At 39.9% G+C, this 22,360-nt stretch overlaps 1 protein-coding gene across 3 annotated transcripts in view; it reads left to right on the plus strand.

The window, feature by feature from the left end:
• FRMPD4 (FERM and PDZ domain containing 4) overlaps window positions 1-22,360 on the plus strand; it is a 611,249-nt gene that overhangs the window by 568,426 nt on the left and 20,463 nt on the right. For all 3 annotated transcript variants that reach the window (XM_032756574.2, XM_058441280.1, XM_058441281.1), the window contains exons 6-11: window positions 797-901; window positions 3,388-3,495; window positions 7,493-7,624; window positions 11,637-11,756; window positions 19,504-19,640; window positions 21,990-22,116. In XM_032756574.2, coding sequence (XP_032612465.1) covers window positions 797-901; window positions 3,388-3,495; window positions 7,493-7,624; window positions 11,637-11,756; window positions 19,504-19,640; window positions 21,990-22,116 — 729 coding nt within the window. The remainder of the gene's footprint in view (window positions 1-796; window positions 902-3,387; window positions 3,496-7,492; window positions 7,625-11,636; window positions 11,757-19,503; window positions 19,641-21,989; window positions 22,117-22,360) is intronic.

The raw sequence follows: 22,360 nt of genomic DNA on the forward strand, positions 1-22,360 counted from the left end.
TGCAGCAAGGGATGCCCCAGTATCACAGCACCCTTCTAGGCAGGTTCTCCCATTGTACTTCCAATTTCTGAGGAAGAATTGTGCCACATGGCCCCTCTTTCTAATAAAAGAAAGGAGAGGATCATAAAGCACAAAGAGCCCATAAGATGAGGAAGAATATGAAGTCAACTTTCAATTGTAAGGAAAGGTCTCGTCTCTACCCTGCCCAGTAAGATCACAGGATCACAAGTTACCAAGAAGAGGCTAAAACTCAGGTTGCAGGTACATAAAGCATGAGTGCTTGAGAGAGAGAGAGAGAGAGAGAGAGAGAGTACTTGTCTGCTCACATGCCCATATGCCCTTAATGTGAATAACAATGGGATTATGAATCATTTTAGGACTATCAATGGCTCTTCTCCACTCTCATTAATTAGATGATTAATGATCAATTCATCATAAACCCAACATTAGATCTGACTACCACCTCACCTTGAACACTGTGCTCAAAACTCTCTATTAAAAGCAGAGCTTGTGTGCTTTTGCAGCCATTGTTTTAAAAGATCCCTGGAAATGTGCTCAGTTAAAACATGGAAGATGGTAGTGGTAGTTCTGATCTGGTGACTAAATCAAACTTACTAACTTATAGACATGACAGAGTTTTGACTGCATCTATAATTTGCATTTTGTCCTTGAATCGGACATGCACCAAGCACTTTATTTTTTAGCAAAATTATTGCATACTTAAGATGGAAAACAACTGTTACAAGGTTCGCATTATGTTACCAGTAATCAGATAAAATGTTTTCTTTGCTTCTAGTCTCCCAAATCAGCATTTATTAGTGCTGCAAAAAAGGCAAGATTAAAGTCCAATCCAGTCAAAGTACGCTTCTCTGAGGAGGTCATCATCAACGGCCAAGTGTCGGTGAGTTTACAGTCACCTGCTTTGTGACTCAGAGAGAGTCAATGAGGCAGAAGCTTTGCACTCAAACAAAGTCAGCAGTCCCACTGGAATGATTGATCTGAAATTGGTTGTTGGTTTTTACAGAGGTGTCAAATCTCAAGGTTGTAAAGGGCTTGAGAGATCATCAGGTTGGGCCTGACTCTCCTCTAGCATGGTCAGAATATGTGGTAGTCCAGGATTTCCTAGAATGCCTCCAGTGTCAGAGACATCACTACTTTGCAAAGGAGTTCATATGATTTGGGATCACTGACACTGCCTCATTCATACTCAGTAAAATATGCCTCTTTGAACCTTCCACCTATTTCTTCCCATTCTGCTAACTAAGCATTCTTCCATGTAATAGTGCTTTATGTATTTTTGAGAAAGGTATTGTTTCTCCTTTTTACTTCCCCAGAAAAGCCTAATCTTTCAACTAATCAGGCAAAGAAGTTAAAATGATGGAAAAATTTTATGTAGGCAACAAGAACTGAAGAAATACCGCCCACATCTCCATAAATAGGTCCTGATAGAAATCATGATTACTCAGGCACTTAATTGATCTTCAAAATGAATAATGCAACTATCAACAGGATGTTTTTGACTTTTTCTCCCAAAAATATACTGAAGTGTTTTCAGTTTTTAGAAAACTATCATCCAAGGCACTAATATTTTTTGGACCTTTGAAATGCCAGAGCATTGGTGTTCTGTTGGTATTGTTTAAATAAATCCACGAGGATAAAATCTCACTTACGATATATGCATTATTGATCACAAACTCTTCTCTGAGGTTGGTTCTGGATCTGAATCTGAAGATGTAGGCCTGTACATCCTGGGCAAGGCACTCACGCTCCAAGTGTCTTTGAATCAAAACTTACTGATCTAGGGCTGCTCTACTTGGGGTCCAGCTATTGTGATGCCTGTAGGGAAGGCTAGAGGCTGTGGCTGTGCTGCCCTGTGAGCATGGTCTGTTCTGTGCCTCTCAATGCGTCCCATCACTCTGGAGGCACGGTCACTGTACATTATTAATTTACAACAAGACTGTCCCAGCTGAAGGGTGGAAGGTACAGAGGAATCAATACATAGCAGAAAGTCCTCTGAAACTTACCTTTTCTGCCCAGAGCTTTCAAGCATGTAATTGGGCAACCAGGTAGTTTATGCATCTTTAGAAAGAGTATGATTCTAGAAGCTGCTTACAGCAGTGTCAGTTCATCCCTGGATATAGCAGGACTCCTGCAAGGCAGCTGATGTGTGAGGACACCTCTGAGGATAATCATCTCCTGAAGCCTCTACAGCCCTGCCACAGGCTTGTGGATGGCAGGGATGTTCAGTCATGTGGATGCTCCTCAGACTTCATGACTGTCTTCATTTCCAGTTTACCCTTGCTCTTCTGAGTCACTGAGTGCAATTTCTTCTGGACTGGGATCCAGATTTATTCAGTGACTTGAGAGCAAGACTGTGCGGGAAGTCCACAGGAGCAGAAAGGAGGGGGAGGAAATTCAGGAAAAGAAATAGGAAGTGAAAGGCAGGAGGCCCATTATGGAAATACTTAGGGACTGAATTCTCTCTGACACTGGCAAATTCCTGAACATCTTGCCTTCAGTTCCCTCATGTGCAAAACAAGGGATGTGTGCACTCATGACTGCTGAGTTCTCCTCAACTACTAGGACTTTATGACCAACTACATGTGAATAACTCAGCTCACTCCTGGGACTTATAGAACTCATTCAGTGTGCCCTCTCCCTCCCTCTTTCTTCTCTCTCATCTCTCACTACTTCCAGTGAAAGAAAAAATGCAAAGAAATAACATTTCTATTGTTTGCTTTTTGTCATATTTCAAGCTGGCATCTTTTTCTGAGTTATTTCTAGATTATGATCTTGTTCATTATAGACAATGTTTTACTCTCTTAACACACTAAGCCATTCCTTATCTTTTCCCTTGGAGTTTTGTTTTTGTTTTTGTTTTTTGCAGTTGCAAGATTTAATGGAGTTCCCTTGGAGTTTAAGAATCATTCCTAACTGGGTGAAAATACTTTCACAAAATAACTTTATACTTGAAGCTTATTTATGCTGGTGACTCACCATCATGACGCTGCCAGGCAACAACAGTACCTCATCAAACAGCATCATTGCTGGTCTTTGTTCTGCTCAAGACGTCCTGCCCTGCTTAGGTCTGGGCTTGTAGTTCCAAATGTCAAAGCCTAATTACAAAAGAATCATATCTGCAATCATGTTTGCCAGTGGGGAATCCTGAGTTAAAAAAAAAACTCATCTGATTGATTTTCTGATGAGCAAATGTATTTTGCTATGAGCAACTTAACTCACGTATCACCAAAGGAACGCCTTGTTGGCCTTAGAGAGTTTGATTGTTTTTTAATGCCATGCTTAGAATAAACTATAGATGTGCTGCTACTGCAAAGAGAAGAGTTATTATTTGATCAACTTATGCCCTCCCCTTTTTTTGTTAAACAGGAAACTGTTAAGGACAACTCACTTCTTTTTATGCCAAATGTTTTGAAAGTCTATCTGGAAAATGGGCAGACCAAATCATTTCGTTTTGACTGCAGCACTTCCATTAAGGTAAGATGACCTGGTAAACTCTGTCCCTGGACTCTTTCAGGTACAACATGCAGGACACTGTGAGCCCTTGTGGCAGCATCTTCTTTCAGAACTATCCCTTTATTTCTGCAATTTTGTTGATTGCCTCCATATAATGTAGTCTGTGAATACTTCAAACCAAACCAAAGCCAAAAGCTTAAACCAAGAAGGTTCTGCTCTTTTATTTCTCTTGGTGTTGCAGAACAATATAATATGCTGTCAGTGAAGAAACACTAGAGCTAGTCATTTTAATGCAACTACAGGTTAATTAAAATAGTGTGACTATCACCAAGAAGGCTTGGCACCCTGCCCAAGGCCAGCATGATTTCTCAGCAATATCAGCTGCTCAGAAGATTAAGATGTTAGCTGTTAATTGAATATTTGCTACTTTGGTGTCCAGCAAAAAACAAGGGGTAGAATAATGTAAAAGTAACATTTACTTTTAATTTCTGTAACCAATTTCATGGTAATGATGCATAAAGAAGCAGAAATGAGGCCTGCTTCTTAGAAGAAGGGCTGGAAAGGAAGACTCACAAAGCAATCCTAGTCTTTCAGAGCCACAGGTGAGTTTTAGGTAATAGATATTATAGCAAAGCATATGGTTTTTTTTCCCCACATGCCTTCTTCCTGGAAAAGAAAAGTACAGAGTCTCTTCCTTTTATTGGACAAAAGTGTATTCAGAAATTGATTGCTCCCTAATGCTTCATCAGCCTAAAATAGGCTTTCTTCACATGGCACAGTAAAAAAGATTTTATGAAGGTAAAAGAGTACCTAGTGATTATCTGTATAATAATCTATCAAGAGAATATCAACCCTCTGTTAAAAAATGTCTATCAATATCCGACCTCTAATTCTTGGTTTTTTTTAATTAATCAGCATAGACCTCACACGTAGAAGCATTTCTGCAAAGACCCACTCACTGTGTATTCTTATTGTCATGATACCAGCAAGCAGCTTGTTTCGAATTGCTATAAGTATGTAGTGGCTTAATAGGTCATGCAGTGGAAAATATTAGACTGATGTTGGAGCATTAAATCATCCTTAAATCATTCCAGATGAAATATTAACTTCCTTCATACAAGACTTCTAATTTTAAATGGTGATGACTAGAAAGGTCTTCTTCCCTTTTTCCTCATTCATTATCAATTTGTTGTGAGACGTTAATGTAATTATTGATCAACTAACCCAAGAGTAGGCAAACTTTTTCTGGAAAGGGCTAGATAGTAAATATTTTAGGCTTTGTGGGCCATTTGATCTCTGTTTCAACTACTGAACTCTGTCATTGTATCAGGAAAGCAGCCATGAACAGGTGGGTTTGGTTAGTCCTTAATACAATGCTCAGTTTTGATAATTCACTCAAAGGACTCACAGAACTCAGCAATTTGTTATACTCACAATTACAGTATATTATAGCAAAAGAATACAGAATAGAATTAGCAATGGGAAAGGCTCATAGTCAGGGCACAGGAGAGATTGAGTGGAAAGCCTCCAGATGTCCTCTTCCAGTGGATTCATACAGATAATGCTTAATTCTCCCAGAAATGATGCATGACAATATGCATCAAGTACTGCCAACCAGGGATGTTCACCCGAGCCTTGGTGTCCAGAGTTTTTATCGGGGGTTTTCCACATAGACACAGCTAACCACCTGCATGGTTGACCTTAGTATCCAGTCTCTCTAGAGTTAGAGCTGATACCATATGGCCCAATGTTCTCACTATAAATCAATTGTTAGCACAGACTATCTGGTATGGCCCAAGGCCACCCAGTAAACAAAAACACTCCTATCAGACAGGACAGTCCAAGGGCTTACAGGTTACTTCCTAAGAGTGGGAGAAAAAGAGCAAATTTTTCTTTAGGCAAGGTTAATCTGTTATTTCACAGTCAATATGTGAACAAATGGGCATGGCCAGATATAACCCACAGGTCATGGTTGGCAGACCTCTGAAATAACCCACAGAGCTACATTATTACAGCTCTTTCTGACACCATGGCCTTGTTTTGTGTTGCCAACTGGTCAACTCCCTGCCATTGGACTCCCTGCCATTGGACTCCCTACCCCACCTGAAGACCTAGGTAAAGACTTGAATGCATTTCTTAACAGAAATAAATCTAAATTTAAGAAAGCCCTGTTGTCCATTCCCTCCAGCCTCTTTATTACGGAACATATGCAAGACTAAGTTTGATTTCCCCGAGGATTGCAGATGACAATGAGAAGACAGGAAGAAATGCAAAGAGTTCACATCAAATTCAAGTTATCTTATCTTATACCTAACAGCCTCATTATTACAATAGACACTGGCTGGTAGGTGTAAAGTAGAAATAGTATAGTTATGAAAGGAATATGACACTGTGTAACAAAAATTGCCAAAATTCTTGCTGCAGAATTACAATAGGGAAAAACTATTGCTATTGATTTTTCAATGTCCTCCCTGGTGGTTCAGGAAAATGCTTTATAAATTATGTTTGCCACACAAAGGCTGGTTTTGTTTTCTCTTTCCTGGGCTTTAAGAGAAAATTATAAAGCAGGGAAATCTTTTTTTTTTTTTTTTTTAATTCAACATAGTCAAGGCATTTCTCTTGAATGATTTCTTTTCAGGAGAGGGTGGATGTGGGGATCTTTGATTTAATGGGGCCTGAAGAAATTGAAAAAGGACCACAGAGAAGGATTAAAACATCAGAAAAGTCAGTAAAAGAAAACTATAAGTTTTCACTCTAAGGTTTCTGGATCTTGGCACTGTTGAGATATTGGGCCAAATCATTCTTTTCTGTGGGGCTGTCTCTGCATTGCAAGATGTTGAGCAGCATTTCTGGCCTCTACATCCTCCATGGCAGTAGTATCCCCAACCCTATTGTGACAACCAAAAATGTCTCCAGCAATTTCCAAATGTTGCAGTGGGGCAAAACTTCCCTATACAATTTTTAGCATCTGAGTCTAAATTATCTTCGAGGGATCCTTTACCAGTTTTCAAGTACATGAAAAAAGTATAGGTTGAAGAGATTAGTTTTACATTGTAGTAAATGTGTGTGTTTGTATATGGAACACCTTTCTGATCATAAATGCTTAATCCTATAAAAGACTGCTGACAAAGCTTGCTCATTCCACCTTCCCCAGAGATGTAAAATAAATATATGTATATTATTATGGTGCCCTCACTCTGTGCCAAACAATGTTATAATAAACGCTTTGTATGTGTGAACTCATTTAATCTTTATATCCGTTCTGAGATAAGCATTATTATTATCCCCAGTTTACACACAGGGAAACTAAGATACTTAGCGACTAAATAACTTCCCCAAAGCTGCACAGCTAATAAGTAGTAGAGCTGGGATTAGAAGCCTAACTGTTTCCTTAGCCCCCATTCCTTACAACCACCACTGCTCTTTCAGAAGGGTAAGCCAGGGTCAGCAAGCAGATATTTGTCTTCACAGTCTCTGTTGCAACTACTCAACTCTGCTGATGCAGCACACAAGAGCAGCCATAGATTTTGGATAAACAAATGGGTATGACCATGTCCCATTAAAACTTTATTTACAAAAGCTGATGGTGAGCTAGTTTTGGCATGCAGGCCATGTTTTCCAACCCTTGGGGCAGACCACTTTCAGAACTGGTTTAATTGCTACCTCATTTAGAAAAAAGGAGAATTGAACTGGCTACACTGCACAATCTATTGACAACCTTTCTATATCAAGAGCTTACATGATATTAAGCTCCTCCTCCAGCTATTTACCTTGTTAACTCTCTGTTTTGAACTCCATAAAGATTTTGAATGATCGAGGAGGCCAGGAAAAGGGCAAGAGAAGGAAGGCTTCATTTCTGCATCTTTTTGGATCTTTGGAGCATTAAATTTCAGAATCAACCAAACATATAAAATTTCAAGATTGGCAGCCTACATGTGTAACACTTTTCAGTCATGGTAGACTCCACAAGATGGCAGCTTCGATTTTGGTCTCATCATGTTCATGTTTCCTCTGTAAGGATGTCATCTTAACCCTTCAAGAGAAGCTCTCCATCAAAGGCATTGAACACTTCTCTCTCATGCTGGAGCAGAGGACAGAAGGGGCCGGAACCAAGCTGCTCTTGCTTCATGAACAGGAGACTCTAACTCAGGTCTGTGAAATCTCCCCCTCAAGTGATGAGGCTGCTGGTTAGAGCAGAGGTTGCCCAGTCCAAGATTTCTCTCCCACTCTAATCCTGTAAATGTATTAATTGTATCCCTGGGTATCCTCTGTAAAGGAAGTGCTGGCATTCTTAATGCATTTTACACCTCAAGGTCATGTTTCCCTTTCTGCCCATCTTTTGCAGACTGTCAGTCTCACAACTAGATTTGTCACTCAAAGTCTCACCAGCTGCACATTGAGAATATAGTTCTGTAAAATTATATTTTATGGGATTACAGTGATCTGTTCACCTGTTTTGGTCAAGAATCTCTTGAAACCACTAAAAAGAAATGGTTTCTGGGATTATTTAAATTAATCCAAAATCATATTTAGTTGTTTGAAATTCTGGGTGCATACTTAAGACTATTTTTGGAAGCCTGAAATCTCTGCCCCAGTCCTGCCCGCTATAAATATGTGATCTACCAATGTGTCCCAGTTCCTGATTACCAAGATGCCACCCCCATCTGTTCCCTGGGGAGAGAAGCAGGCTGCTTGGCTGCTGAATTCAGCGCAGCACCCTGATTTTTCTTGTGACACAAGCAAAGTCTTTGTTGAATGTATAAAATATTTCAACAAATTCCTCTTCCATAGGAGAGATCAATGATAACAGAACTTTATGGAGAGGGGTAGGAGGGGACACCAGGAGGAGAAGCATCAGATGCTGCCAGCTGGAGGGAGGGGCAAAAAGTGTTGTCACACTAAAGTGCTTCTTGGTTGTTGTATATAAAAGCTGGTGTCCCACACATTGGGTCCTGCAAATATCCCCGATTCTCTTGATTCAGTCCAACTTTTTGTAATAGATTAGTTCAAAAGTTGCCATCTGTGATTTATATTCCTCTACCTAAACTTGGCTTATTATTTCCATCAAGTTTTTTTTTGTTTTTTTTTTGTTGTTGTTGTGTTGTTTTGTTTTGTTTTGTTTTGTTTTAGACAGAGTCTCACTCTGCTGCCAAGGGTGGAGTGCAGTGGTGCAATCATAGCTTATTGCAGGCTTGAACTCCTGGGCTCAAACGATCCTCCCACCTTAGCCTCCCAAAGTGCTGGGATTACAGGAATGAGCCCCCATGCCTGGCCTCTATTGAGTCTAAATCTACCTATAGATATTTTAAATCACTTCTAATGGTTATTATTTTAACTTGTGCCAAACACTCTTGGAAATAAAGGACTTATTTTATGCTTCATTACAGGGGCACAACCCCTGATATACAGAATCTCTCATGTGAAAGGTCAGTGTCTGGATCTGAGTTCCTCCGGAAGCAGAACTTAAGGATTTGAATGCATGTAGTTTATTTGGGAAGAGATATCTGGAAATACCCACAGAGGAATGGGGAAGAGAGATGAGAAAAATTGAGAGGCCAATAAAGAATGTATTATCAAACCAGTTTCCACTATGGGTAACTGGAGCTCAGTCCTACTGGAGAGCATTGGGAGACAGCGTAGGACACACCTCAGAGGTATCCCACCGAGAGGCGAGGGGCTGGGACATGTGCCTACCGACATGCTGTCTGTTATTGATGGTGGGCTGCTCTCTTGTTATTCGGGTTTGCCTTGTGCTATCGAATGGTCACAGGTGTTTGCTGTAAATATCCTTCAGCTTATAGCAATAAATGTCAAGGGGAAATGGGCAGACATCCAGTTACTACGAGTCTAATGAAACCCCCCACAACGTTTTGATCTTTCTGGTTATACCTCCTCTCTAAACTTTTATCTACTACATAGCCTTTATAGGAAAGCTTCATGCTGATTTAGTTGGACAAAGATTCTCTCAAAGTCTCTTCTGATGCTAGGTAAACAAAACTTCCCGCTCCAATTACTATATTTCTTTTAAAATGCTGGAAGGAAACAACTTCTAATAATCATTCTTTGTTTAACTTTGTTTTTCATTATAGAATCAGAACTAAAAGTGAAGTGCTAAAAATCAAGTATAATCTCTAGAAAAGAAAACGGATTTAAATATCCTGAAACAAACCAGCTATATGCCTTTAAAATTAATGCATATGAAAAAATTGATTGCTAAAATATTTGTAGGCATGATAAAAGTGGAGAGTAAGAAATTATGTTTTTTCCAATAACAAAATCATTTTAAAACATTTAATTTCTATGAAAACATCCCAGTGGAACTTTTAAGCAACTTTACCTGAATTTCTAGTGGTTTGATACTAAACTTCTGCTAGAAAATATTATTTATATACTACTTAAAGTTTCCAAGAATTTGTTTCTGTTTATTTGTTTGTTTATTTTAGAAAGTGTTATGGACTGCCATTTCTAATGACTTGAAGCAACCTTTTTGCATTACATTAATTCATTTCCCAAAACCAGCGTAACCTTCTGATACTAAAAGTAAACTCAAGATAAGATGGCTTATGGAAAATTCAAGAAAGAAAAGTTGAACCAGTAATTAAAGGAGTCAGAGATATGGTGATTCCTGACTTTCTAACACACCAGAACAAACCGTCTGGCAAAATAGCCCATGAAGTCGCTGTGAAACACAACAGCAAGGCTGGCCAGCACTAGTGGCCTCTTAGGGTCCCCAATTTCTTTGTTCCTGGTTTGCTTTACCATCAGCCAGTGATGAGTAGCCCATAGCCCTCAAGTCTCATGAATCCACTCAGCTCTACAGGCCTGCCCACAGCCAGAAAGCTGGTGCGACTACTCAGGATGCCCACATGTGTACAAGTAGGGTGTCTTTTTCCATTGGAATTCTTCTGTTCAACAAAGTTAGCGAACTGTAAATACATACACATGCATGCATACACACACCATGGGACTCAATGAAGCTATTTTATTTTAAATTTTTTAATTGCAGCTCGCAAACATTTTTGTATTGCCAGATCTGTCCCCTGCATAAGAGTATTACACACAACTGTGTTGGTTCATGCTGCATGGTTTTCATTTTGTTTTGTTGACTCCTTGAAGGGAAATCAATGAGCTCTTGCCTTCTTTCTTAGAGTCCAATGTCTTTCATTCATTCCAGTGTTTATTAAACACCTATTATTGTTTATTAATTGATTTCCTTTTGTTGCAAAAGGAATTATGAAATGAACTTCTAGTATGTGACACATATTATGCTGTATAAAATGAAAACAAACTGAAATGAGCCATGGTCCTTAACCCTGAAGAGCCCGTGGTATATTTTAAGCTCCACTGAGCAAGTGGAACAATATCATCATGATATCAGAAGTTTGGAGTAGTTTGAAAACTTGTAGAATCTGATGTACTACATGGGCCAAAACTTCTGTCTTCCTACTTTCCGATGTGATGTCATCTAGGGTTGACACTATCATGTTTTCATTGCAATAGTCAGTCTGGAGTCTAATTTGGAAAAACAAAACAAAACACAGCAATGTTATGCAATAATAAACCACACTGGACAATCTCTCTGCTGTCTCTTTGGATCTCCTTTTTGTACTCCCCAACGTAGATTTGGGGTGCTATCACTAACAGCCAGCATCTGCAGATCTTCCAAGGACTGCCCTCAGACTACCGGAGCCCATCGTGTCCAAACCTGGAAACTCATATCTCCTGGGACAGCTCTAAATGAATGACTCATCAGTGCTCCTTTGGCTGAGGTCTCAGCAGCTCTGTGGTATAGCTACCACTCCAGGGTTTCCTGCAGGATCAGGCTATAGCTACTCTCTGCTGGGGTTCCCTGAGGAGGCACCCTTGCTTGGCTTCCTCTTCTTTCCTGACCTGCTTCCCCCACTCCCTTACTAGCCTCCCCTGGGAGCACTTTCTTAATAAGTCCCTTGCACACAACCCCTCATCTCAGGGTCTGCTTCTGGGGAACCAAACCTAAGTGGCAAGGTTACGTGTAGTTTTCAGGGAATGAGTATCTATAAATACTAAAAGAATATCCGTTGATTCTTTCCTTAGTGTCCAAAAAAAGTTGACTGCTTCAGTATCCCTCAGCCATTTCTCAGTCAGCACTGAAGGGTTCTTGTGTGATTGGTCTACTCTTCCAGGTGACACAGAGGCCCAGCTCCCATAAGATGAGATGTCTTTTCCGAATTAGCTTCGTTCCAAAAGATCCAATTGACCTTTTAAGGAGAGATCCAGTTGCTTTCGAGTATCTCTATGTTCAGGTATGTTAAAATTTTGGCATGTTTTATATCAATGTTGTGACATAAACTAACTTCGGGGCTTTGCCCTGAATTCTTTAACTTGAAATCTTTCTTTTTTGTCCCCTACCTCAAGCTCAGTGAATCATACAATAATTCTGTGATGCTCTTTTATTTTTAAGTTTGATTTTGAAATAACTTCATACTTCCAAAAAAGCTGCAAGAGTAGTCATCGATACCCTTCATCCAGATTCACCAGTTGTTAACATTTTACCACATTTACTTTCTCTTTAGTATATGCACGTTTTCTCTGCTCACACAAATACACATACAAAAGTAATTTTTTTCTAAACCATATGAAGGTCAATTACCAAAATAATTCTGGTTTACTCCTAAATACTTCGGCGTGTGTTTTCTAATAACAAAGACATTTTCTTATACAATTATTATACAAGTAACAAAATCAGGAAAGTAAACATTGATACATTTCCATTATCTCATCTACAGTTTATATCCATATTATGCCTATTATCCTCAAAATGTCTTTTATATATACATTTTTTCTAGAACAAGATGCACTGCAGGATCCCATTTTGCACTTAGTTGTCATGTCTCTTTAATCTCCTTAAATCTGGAACATTCCTCAGCCCTTTTTTGCCTTTCACCACCTTGATAGTTTTGAGGAGTACTAGTCAGCTATTTTATAGAAATCTCTCAATTTGGGTTTCTCTGATGTTTTCTTATGATTAGATTGATGTCATACATTTTGGGAAGAACACGAGTGACTTTGTGTCCTCAGTGTAACACATCAAGAGGCACATGATGTCAGTTTATCCCTTTAATGGCAAAACGAACTTCGACTCTTGGTTAAGGTGATGTTCTCCGAATTCACCCAAAAGCTACTACTCTTCCTTTTGTAATTAAAAAGTAATTTGTGGAGAGTCACTTTGTAACTCTTTTTATTTATTTATTTATTTTGAGACAGAATCTTGCTCTTGTCACCCAGGCTGGAGTGCAATGGCACGATCTTGGCTCACTGCAACCTCTGCCTCCCGGGTTCAAGTGATTCTCCTGCCTCAGCCTCCCAAGTAGTTGGGATTACAGGTGCCTGACACCACGCCCAGCTAATTTTTGTATTTTTAGTAGAGACGGGGTTTTGCCATGTTGGCCAGGCTGGTCTGAAACTCCTGACTTCACGATCCACGCACCTTGGCCTCCCAAAGTGCTGGGATTACAGGCGTGAGCCACCGTGCCCGGCCTGTAACTCTTATTATCTTCTTCATCAAACTCTCACCCACTAGTTTTAGTACCGAATGATGATTTTTTTTTTTCTTTTTTTGAGACGGAGTTTTGCTCTTGTTGCCCAGGCTGGAGTGCAATGGCACGATCTTGGCTCACCGCAACCTCTGCCTCCTGGGTTCAAGAGATTCTACTACCTCAGCCTCCCAAGTAGCTGGGATTACAGGCATGCACCACTACGCCAGGCTAATTCTGTATTTTTAGTAGATATGGGGTTTCTCCATGTTGGTCAGGTTGGTCTCAAACTCCCACCCTCAGGTGATCTGCCCACCTCAGTCTCCCAAAGTGCTGGGATTATAGGCGTGAGCCATTGCGCCCAGCCCTAATTGATTATTCTTATCTGAATCCATTATTATAATTGTGGTTGAAAATTATGATTTTTCTAATTTCATTATTGCTTCTGCATTTATTAATTGGTATGATGAGAGTTTTCCCTTCTCCTTTATTTACTTATTTATTCATTCATTTGATGCTTAGATTATTCTGAAAAATTGTGATAGTCATTTTACTGAATTGTTAATTTCAAGGTGGTAAAACTTGAAGAGAACAGTCTTTTCCAGACTGATATCTGATTCCGAGCTATAATTCCCCAAAGATGAAAGTTTCCAGGAATGAGTATCTGGTGTAGTTTGTTCCAAAGGGAATTTATCCAAGTTGATATTTATGAGGTGTTCCTATATTTTACTATAGCTGCTTCCTATTACTCTCACTTAAATTTCCAATATAATCACATTAAACAGTAAGAACCAACTTACCTAATCCTTAGACAGCTTAGACATCTAGCAGTAGAACTAACTACTTGAAGAGGTTGCAAATCTAAACATAACCTCCCCCTCCCCACTGCCAGAAAGAGAGAAAAAACAAAAATGAAGCAAAAAAAAAAAAAAAAAAAGAGACATGCTGTCTTTGAGAATATCTGTATAAGGCAAACATTGCTGGAACCATGTATAAAATATATAAAGCAAAAAAGTAAGAAAAATATAATAAAAAGAAGCATTTGTTAACTCTAGGTAGTTAATAACACTAGTGTTTGCTCTACTATTTTCAATACTTTCTTGTATATTTCAAAACATTTGTAACCTTCAAAAACTGGGTAGAAAAAAAAGTAGGTGGAAGATGGAAGAGAGACTAGACAAGGTAGGTACCAGAGGTTAAGAACGGTGACATAAATTAAAATGGCAATAAGCCCTGAAGATCACAGGTTAAGTCAGACAGGAAAGACACAGAACATACAAGAATGTTCTAGCAGATGGGGGCACTCAGGGTGAGGCCAGTCAAATTTTCCCCACCTCAGTGGTCTTTGGAAGACTGTGGTATTTACAGCTCAGTGGGATGATTAACGTTCATGAAGATAACCCTACATCATTGGGAAAAGTCAAGTCCTGTTCAGTGAACCCTGTTGACCAAGTAAAGAAATGTGTAGTGTGCTTTAAAATATTTTCCACCCCGAACAACAAAACTGCCACATTTTGGGTTTTTTTAATGTTAAGCTTTGATCACCTGGACCCCTCACTTGTCAACAATATCTCCTTGTCCCCAGCAGGCGTGACTGCATGAAACAGAGCCTGATTCTCAGCCGATCTGTTACTGCATCTTATCTTCCCCATGTCCCTGCTAAGAACCAACCCAGGGCTCTGCTACTGCAGCTCAGATCATGTGCTACATCGTTAGTTGCAAGTAAATAGTTACAGGTGCTGGTCAGTAGTCGCTGTAGACAGTGAGTGCATTCAGTGGTTGTTCTCTATAATTATATACTCACCCCATTCACAAGATGGTGCTTTACAACTATTTTACTCTGCTTCCATTTAAACATCATGAGTCCATTGCATTTATAAAAGAACAATATGGTTGCATTTGTCTTGGGGAGAGGAGACCTCTTAAGTAGACAAGGAGTACAGTTAAACCCAGTTCTGTTTAAGGTGTGTTTGCACAAATCTAATGCAGTTTAGGGAGATCTTTCTTATTCAACAGACACATGTTTTATACATGTGAGACTGTCCTCGGAACACAAAAATGTGTCTGGAAATCTTGCCCAGGGACTAACAGAAAAAGACTGAGGATGTTTCTGCTTTCTTGCCTTGGGTATAAAATAGGCAGTGAATTAGCCACCTCTTCAAGGCATAGCCAGAGGGGGAAAAACAGAAAAACAAGTATGGTAGGCAGTAAAGACCAAAATAAAGCAACTGTCATATATCCTCTGCTGAAACAGGAAATCAGAATGTCTTTGCCTCAGACCCTCTTCTTTGAAATGCCTTGTATCACAGAATACATGCTACCATAAGTCTAAAATAACATCTAATATAAGTCAACAGATCTGCAAATGGTGTCTGGGTGCCCATGTTGATTTCGAGATACTAAAAAGATGCAACAAAACAAGCCTAGAGAACAAAAGAGTAAGCAGGAGCAACATGTATCACTTTACAAAGATAAAATCAATTTAACTTAGTGGGCTTCTAATGAGGACAGTAGCCATTGACTAGATGAATCATGATGATGAAAACACAAGTTGCAATACTAATATCTATTAATCTCCTAGTTCTTAACGGTCCATGACATATTTTACAGATTTTAGCATATATATTAACAATAAATGCTAATAGTCCAGATTGTTCAAATTTATCATTACAATGGGCTATACTGACATTTACCTGTCCACTATCTGTTAAGAAAAAGACTGTTATGTCAATTAGCAAATGAGTAAGACCTAAGAGGCTCCAAAATGTTTTCAAATACTATAGTACTATTGGTTTCCTTTTTTTTATTATTATACTTTAGGTTTTAGTGTACATGTGCACAACGTGCGGGTTTGTTACATATGTATCCATGTGCCATGTTGTTTTGCTGCACCCATTAACTCGTCATTTAGCATTAGGTATATCTCCTAATGCTGTCCCTCCCCCCTCCCCCCACCCCACAACAGTCCCCAGAGTGTGATGTTCCCCTTCCTGTGTCCATGAGTTCTCACTGTTCAATTCCCACATATGAGTGAGAACATGCGGTGTTTGGTTTTTTGTCCTTGCGATAGTTTACTGAGAATGATGTTTTCCAGGTTCATTGTTTCCTTTTTAAGATCTAACATGTTAGTTATAAATGAACATTCTGGAAGCCTCAAGTGGAGCCTTTTGGGATCTCTATTTAGCAAAACAGATACTACCCATTTGCTTGTATAATTGTATTTTAAGTAATACAGTTGAGAGTAATAAAAGCATGATTAGTACCAAATATATATATATTTGGAATATATATATATTCCAAATTTCACACTCATTCTCCAGGATCAGTCTGAACTAATTATATAATGTAATTAATCACCTTGTCAAAAAATTCATCCAGAAGTCTAGTTAAATACAGGGTAAAGCAGTGATGGGAAATATGGTCCCAGCTGTGACTCTTAGGAGAAGTAATACTGATGGCTCATCTTTATCAAGTATCTTCCATTTCATGAAACATATTTACAGGTATCATGGCAACCTTGCGAGTTCATTGCTAACTCTCAAGTTAGTTGTTTTTGAGACTTAACCCATTTTTTCTGATAAGGAAACTGAGGCTCAAGAGAGATGAAATGCCATGTTCAAGGTCATTTTATTAGAAGTTGACAGAACCTAGAATCAAACCTGGGGCTTTTGTCTCTAGATTCTATGCCCAAATCCTCTTTCAATCCATCACGGCATAGCAGTTGTTAAAGAAAATGATTTCTCAAAAAATTGATTCCTCACTGTGCCAATGGTTTTCTCACCCCATCCTTTATGGGACTGTATAAAATGACCCTATCTAGGCCCCCAACCCCTTGGAGCCCATGTGGACAACCCTGAGCTCTTGGAAATAACTGGTAAACCCAAGACTAGCAAAACAAAATGGCAGCCTGTAACTGCTCTCAGAGGCTGCCTTAAATCAGACCACTCTATCTCCTGTCTCTGGACAGACCCACTTCTGACAAGGGGTGCTGTGCAATCCAAATAGGTTTAAGATTTTAAGGAAAAGCAAAGGTGGAAGATCATATTAGGGATGAACAGGTGAGAGAATGTGACTTCACTCTTAGCAGTGAAGTGATGGGCTGAGAGACATGCACCCATGGCACGTGGATACAGAGCATGCACGCACGGCACAGCACCGGTGCAGCATGGGTGAGTGTGAACAGTGTAAATATTGTATGCAGAAGCCATCCAGGGGTACATGTTCCTATTTTAGTAAAATCAATATAGGAAGCAGTTATAAATGTGCTTCTCTTGGAAAGGAGGCAAGCAAATCTTGATATAGTTTTTCATTTGAGGCCAAGGGCCCACTGAAGTTTCACTAAAAACTCAAGTCGAAAAAGAGAAATGAATTAGGGAAAAGGCATACAAATATATTTAATTTATATCCACGGGAGCCTTCAGAATGAAGTCCCAAAGATACAAGGGAAATTGTCCATTTTTATGCTAATGTTCAACAAAGTATGGATAGCCGTGTAGAAATAGGATTAGACAAAAAGGGCCTGACCTAATGCTAATGGACTGAATGAAGAAACCTAGCAAGGCCTAGATTCTTCTTGGCCTCTCTGAGCAGCATTCCTTCCTTCTGGGTGTGGGGCAGGACCCTTTCTGGAATGGGAGTCTTATGACCTACAATCAAACCATGTTGGTCAGATAATTTCTTTATGGCCAGTTTTTACACAGGGCAGAGGGAAAATTAGAGTCATATTTTTAGGTTTTATGGCTGGCTTTGGGGAAAGGGGGTTCTAGTTTCTATGACCCACCTTGGGGAAGAGGGATTCTAGTTTCTATGGCTAGCCTCCAGGGAGAACAGAAATAAAAAACAGGAGGGCAGGAGAAGGTCAAAGAAATACTTTTGTTTCTGAGGCCTTCATTTTGGGGTATTGTTTTTTGAGCTCCAACAAAATATTCTTGGGGCAAGCCAAAGAATAAAGAAACGGAGGAAATAAGAAAGGAGCTAAATACCATCTTTTCTAGCCCAGGAATCCAGTTTCCCAGAACAAAAGTAAGTGAACACACGTGTAGAATATGCCTAAGCAATGCAGCGCTTCCCAGCAGCACTTAGCTCACTGCCTTGTGTCTAAGCAGTAAGTGAGGATACTACTCCAAAGCCAACCTCTGTTCCCATGTGGCACTTTACACTTGATGACACACTCTCAGCCACTCTTCAATCTGATCCCCACAACAAACCCTGTGAGATAGGTGACCTTATTCTACAGATGAACAAACTAAGGCTGAAAGAGGAGGAATGACTCCCAGAAAGTCAGGCACTTGAAGAAGCAGGGCAGTTGCCTTTGAAGTGAACAGAGGAGTTCAATAGCTCCCTTTACCCAGTGTACCAATGTGCTGTGATAAAGCACTTGATGTACATCTCATCTAATCCTCCAGCCACTCCAGTGAGATAGTTAGCATGAATCCCCTTTGCACAGATGAGTAAACTGAGGCTGCAAGAGTTAAAGTGAATGGTCTAAAATTACCTACACAGGTAGCCATGGGGAAAGGGAGAATGCCAGAACAAGTGGATATGAGTCCCAAGCCACTGTGCTCAATCGCCTTGCTAATTCTGCCTCCCTGCAGCTGCTGTGGCTGATAACGAGGAGGAGGAGAATGATGTTGGTGGTGACAGTAGTAAATATGTAAGAGGGCTTACACCCTACCAAGTACAGTTCTAAGAGCTTCTGGGGTTTTGTTTTAGCTTTTTTTTTTTTTTTTTTTTTTTGACAAGGTCTTGCTCTTTTGCCAAGGCTGGAATGCAGTGGTGTGATCAAGGCTCACTGCAGCCACAAACTCTTGGACTCAAGCGATCCTCCTGCTTCAGCCTCCTGAGTAGCTGGGACTACAGGCACACACCACCATGCCCAGCTAATTTTTGTATTTTTTGTAGAGACTGGATTTCACCATGTTTCCCAGGCTGGTCTTGAACTCCAGGGCTCACGTAATCCACCCGCCTTGGCCTCCCAATGTGCTGGGATTCTAAGGACTTTTCATGGTTCACTCATTTAATGGTCACCACAACCCAGTGAAGAGGGAGCAGTATTATCCCCAATTTACAGAAGAGAAAACTGAGGCACAGACAATTAAGAAGGTGCCCAAGTTTGTGCCCCTAATGAAGTGGAGAAACAAGTTTCAAGCCTAAGATTCCAATTCAGGCAGCCTAACTCCAGAAGCCACCTTATGCTATCAATGCTGTATGCATTCAACTGCGGCACCTGTGTTTGGAAATTTCATACCTAAATTCCTAATTGTTTTTACAAAAAGCTAAATATTTAAATAGCAGCTCGTCGATGAATGCTAAATGTTTTGTGTGGTCTCTGTGTTTACGCGTGCAATTAAATACTGACTCGTTTCCAAGCAGCACGGTGGAGATGTTTCCACATTTAGCCTCCTTGCCTGGGAAGCGAAGGTTGAAACGCTCGGGAAATGTATGTCACCTGCTCTCTAAGTCCACGCGCTGCGGCCTATTCTTTGACAAGCTGTGCCCCCTGCTGGTCTCTTCGCAGAGTTGTAACGATGTGGTTCAGGAGCGATTTGGGCCGGAGCTGAAATATGACATAGCCCTGCGGCTGGCCGCGTTACAAATGTACATTGCAACCGTTACCACCAAGCAAACGCAGAAAATCTCCCTCAAATACATCGAGTAAGTGTTGACTCTCAGCGCCATTTCGGAGACAGACATGCCGCCTCCCTTAGCCCGGGTGTATTTTTGTCATTTGTCCAAAATTGATCTTGTTTGTGGCAAAGCATTTATTCGCCAGTGGCAAAATGTATGAATATCATGCTCATTTCTGGTAGAAGAGATCCATTTCTAATCCACCTTTAGAGCATTGTAGTTAAGATGAGGGACATATTTAAAATGAAGCATACATTTTTGAATTCCTAAAGGGGCTTGATTCCAAGCCAAGCTTTGGTCTTAGCACTTTTCACATATTAACTTGTTTAATTCTCACAACATCCCTATGAGATTAGTAGGATTTTAGCTTCATTTTACAGATGAGCAAACCGAGTCATAGAATAACTTGCCCAAGTCAAACGGCTATTAACGCGGGGATACAGGATTCAAACCCAGGCAGTGGGACTCCCCATTGTGCTATAGATTGTGTGATGGGTTGAGGCACCTGCGTTTGGAAACACATGTAATGCTAAAGCCTTGGACCTCCCCCCACACCCTGCTTGCAATCTCACCTCCAAAAGATGTATAAACTAATTAAAATCCCACTTTCCAAAGAAACTTCTCATGGGCTGCCTAGAAAGCCTTTCTAAATTCCACAATGCCAGGTTGACCCACCAGGGGGCAAAATGGCTTTTCTCAATAAATTCATGAGCCTGTGTTGGGAAGGATTAAATCTCTAACTTGCTGACTTTAACACCACTGTTCTGACAACTCTCAGTCACCTGTTGACATGTAGGGACAAATCCTCATGTGCAATTTGAGAACCTCAGGCCTTCAGTTCACTCCTTCCAGATGCTTTCTCTCTCTCCCCACACATAAGCGCGACTGTAGCCTGAGAAAGACTTGGCTCACAAAGAGATCTCATGCTCAGCTGGACACATTCACACCCTCTTCCACTCTCCTTTTTAAAGTTCTTGGGGACAGGTGAAACTGGCCGCCATTTGAAAAGGTGGCCTGCACAACCTGAGATGATTTTCAGACAATTAAAATGCATTTATTTTCCTACTTTGTGTACCCACATTTTACCAGGTTGAACACTGTATGGTCAAAAACATCTCAGAGATATCTGGCTTGAGTAAGAATCCTGAAAAGTCTATAATAATGTTCTCATTCATAAATTCCTTTGACCAACAAATATTCATTGAGCATTTTATATAGCACTCACATTAGGACAGTAGAAAATACTAATATGTACGAATTATATTCCTGGCCATTGAGGAACTTGTGGTCTGATTGTAAAAACAAGATATAAAGATAGGAAAAGTAATTATTTAAAATAATGATACAAGTAGGATTACAAGATAGCCCATAAGTAGTGCCAAATGATGCATAAGACAATAAGTACAAGCTGAGAAGGAAGAAAACATAATGATCATGAAATATACCATCTTAACTAGTGAAGAATACGAATGGTCAAGTGGTGGGGGTAGGTTGTCTTCCTACCCTTCTTTGGAGAGGCCCTAGAACAGAAGAAATAACTGGAATCCTCTTGAAGTTCTTCACATAATTTAGAAGACATTGGTTAGACACATAACCTAGGGTAGGATTTCTATTCCAGGATAGATTTCCTAGAATTCAAAATATGGGACCTTCTTAGAAGGGGGTTGTAGTCATTTCTGGTGAAATTGGCTCTTTGTAAAAATGTATTAACTCAGTCCCATTTGTGGTTGTTTTGTTGTACATCCACACCCATGAATGATAACGGCATTTCCACATCAATACTGGGCACACTTAAGACTCATGAATCACACCCAATTCCACACCACCAGCAAGAAATGTTGATGGAAGGAGTTAGACAGGAACTGGCTGGGACAAAAGAACTGTGTGTGCCTAGAGAAATAGCCATGGAGGAAGGGAGGGACAGGGAAGAATGGTTTGGGGACATGAAGGAGTTGCATCCATTCTTCTAAGAGAGGAAGCATGTGAGCAGACAGGGAGATTAGAGAATAGAAATCAACAAAGGGATGGAGAGAAATTGGTCTTGGAAATACAAACTCGGATACGTGAGTGACTTTGAAGAGATTCAGAAGTTGGTTGGACAAAATGTCTCTTCACTTTACATTGGCTCCAAATGCCTCCTTAGCATTGTCTCTAGAGAGTGAGGAATAGATTTCTTTTTAAATGCAAACGTGTATTAATGATCTAGTAGTGTGTGTCCTGAGCGTAAATTAAAAGTTACTTCCTTAATTGGGGACTTGTCTCCATTCTCTGCCTTACCAAGGGTCCATTTGTTCCAACAAACATCAGAGCACCATTCTGTCTTAGATAACTCATCATCACAAAAATGTGAAATTAAAGATATGCTCTTTATTGCAGAAAAGAATGGGGATTAGAGACTTTTCTTCCCTCTGCTGTGCTGCAAAGCATGAAAGAGAAGAACATAAAGAAAGCACTTTCACATCTTGTCAAAGCAAATCAAAACTTGGTACCACCGGGTAAAAAGGTATCACATTTGCATCTTAATAGAAAATTATAAAGAGAGAGGCTTGAATGCATTTTTTTAAATGTTTAAAATTAGCTCATGAATAAAATACTTAGTACCATATTTTCAGAAGCAGTAACACTGTGTAACTTTTTTCTAACTATTAACATGTTTCTAACACTAATGAAAAATAAGTATTCATATAGAAACCTATTTCTTTCTCACAAGTTATGGACTCCGTCCTGTAGCGGGGAGGTGTGTGTTC

The sequence above is a fragment of the Hylobates moloch genome, unplaced genomic scaffold (genome assembly GCF_009828535.3).
Source record: "Hylobates moloch isolate HMO894 unplaced genomic scaffold, HMol_V3 SCAFFOLD_7, whole genome shotgun sequence".
Taxonomy (NCBI): domain Eukaryota; kingdom Metazoa; phylum Chordata; class Mammalia; order Primates; family Hylobatidae; genus Hylobates; species Hylobates moloch.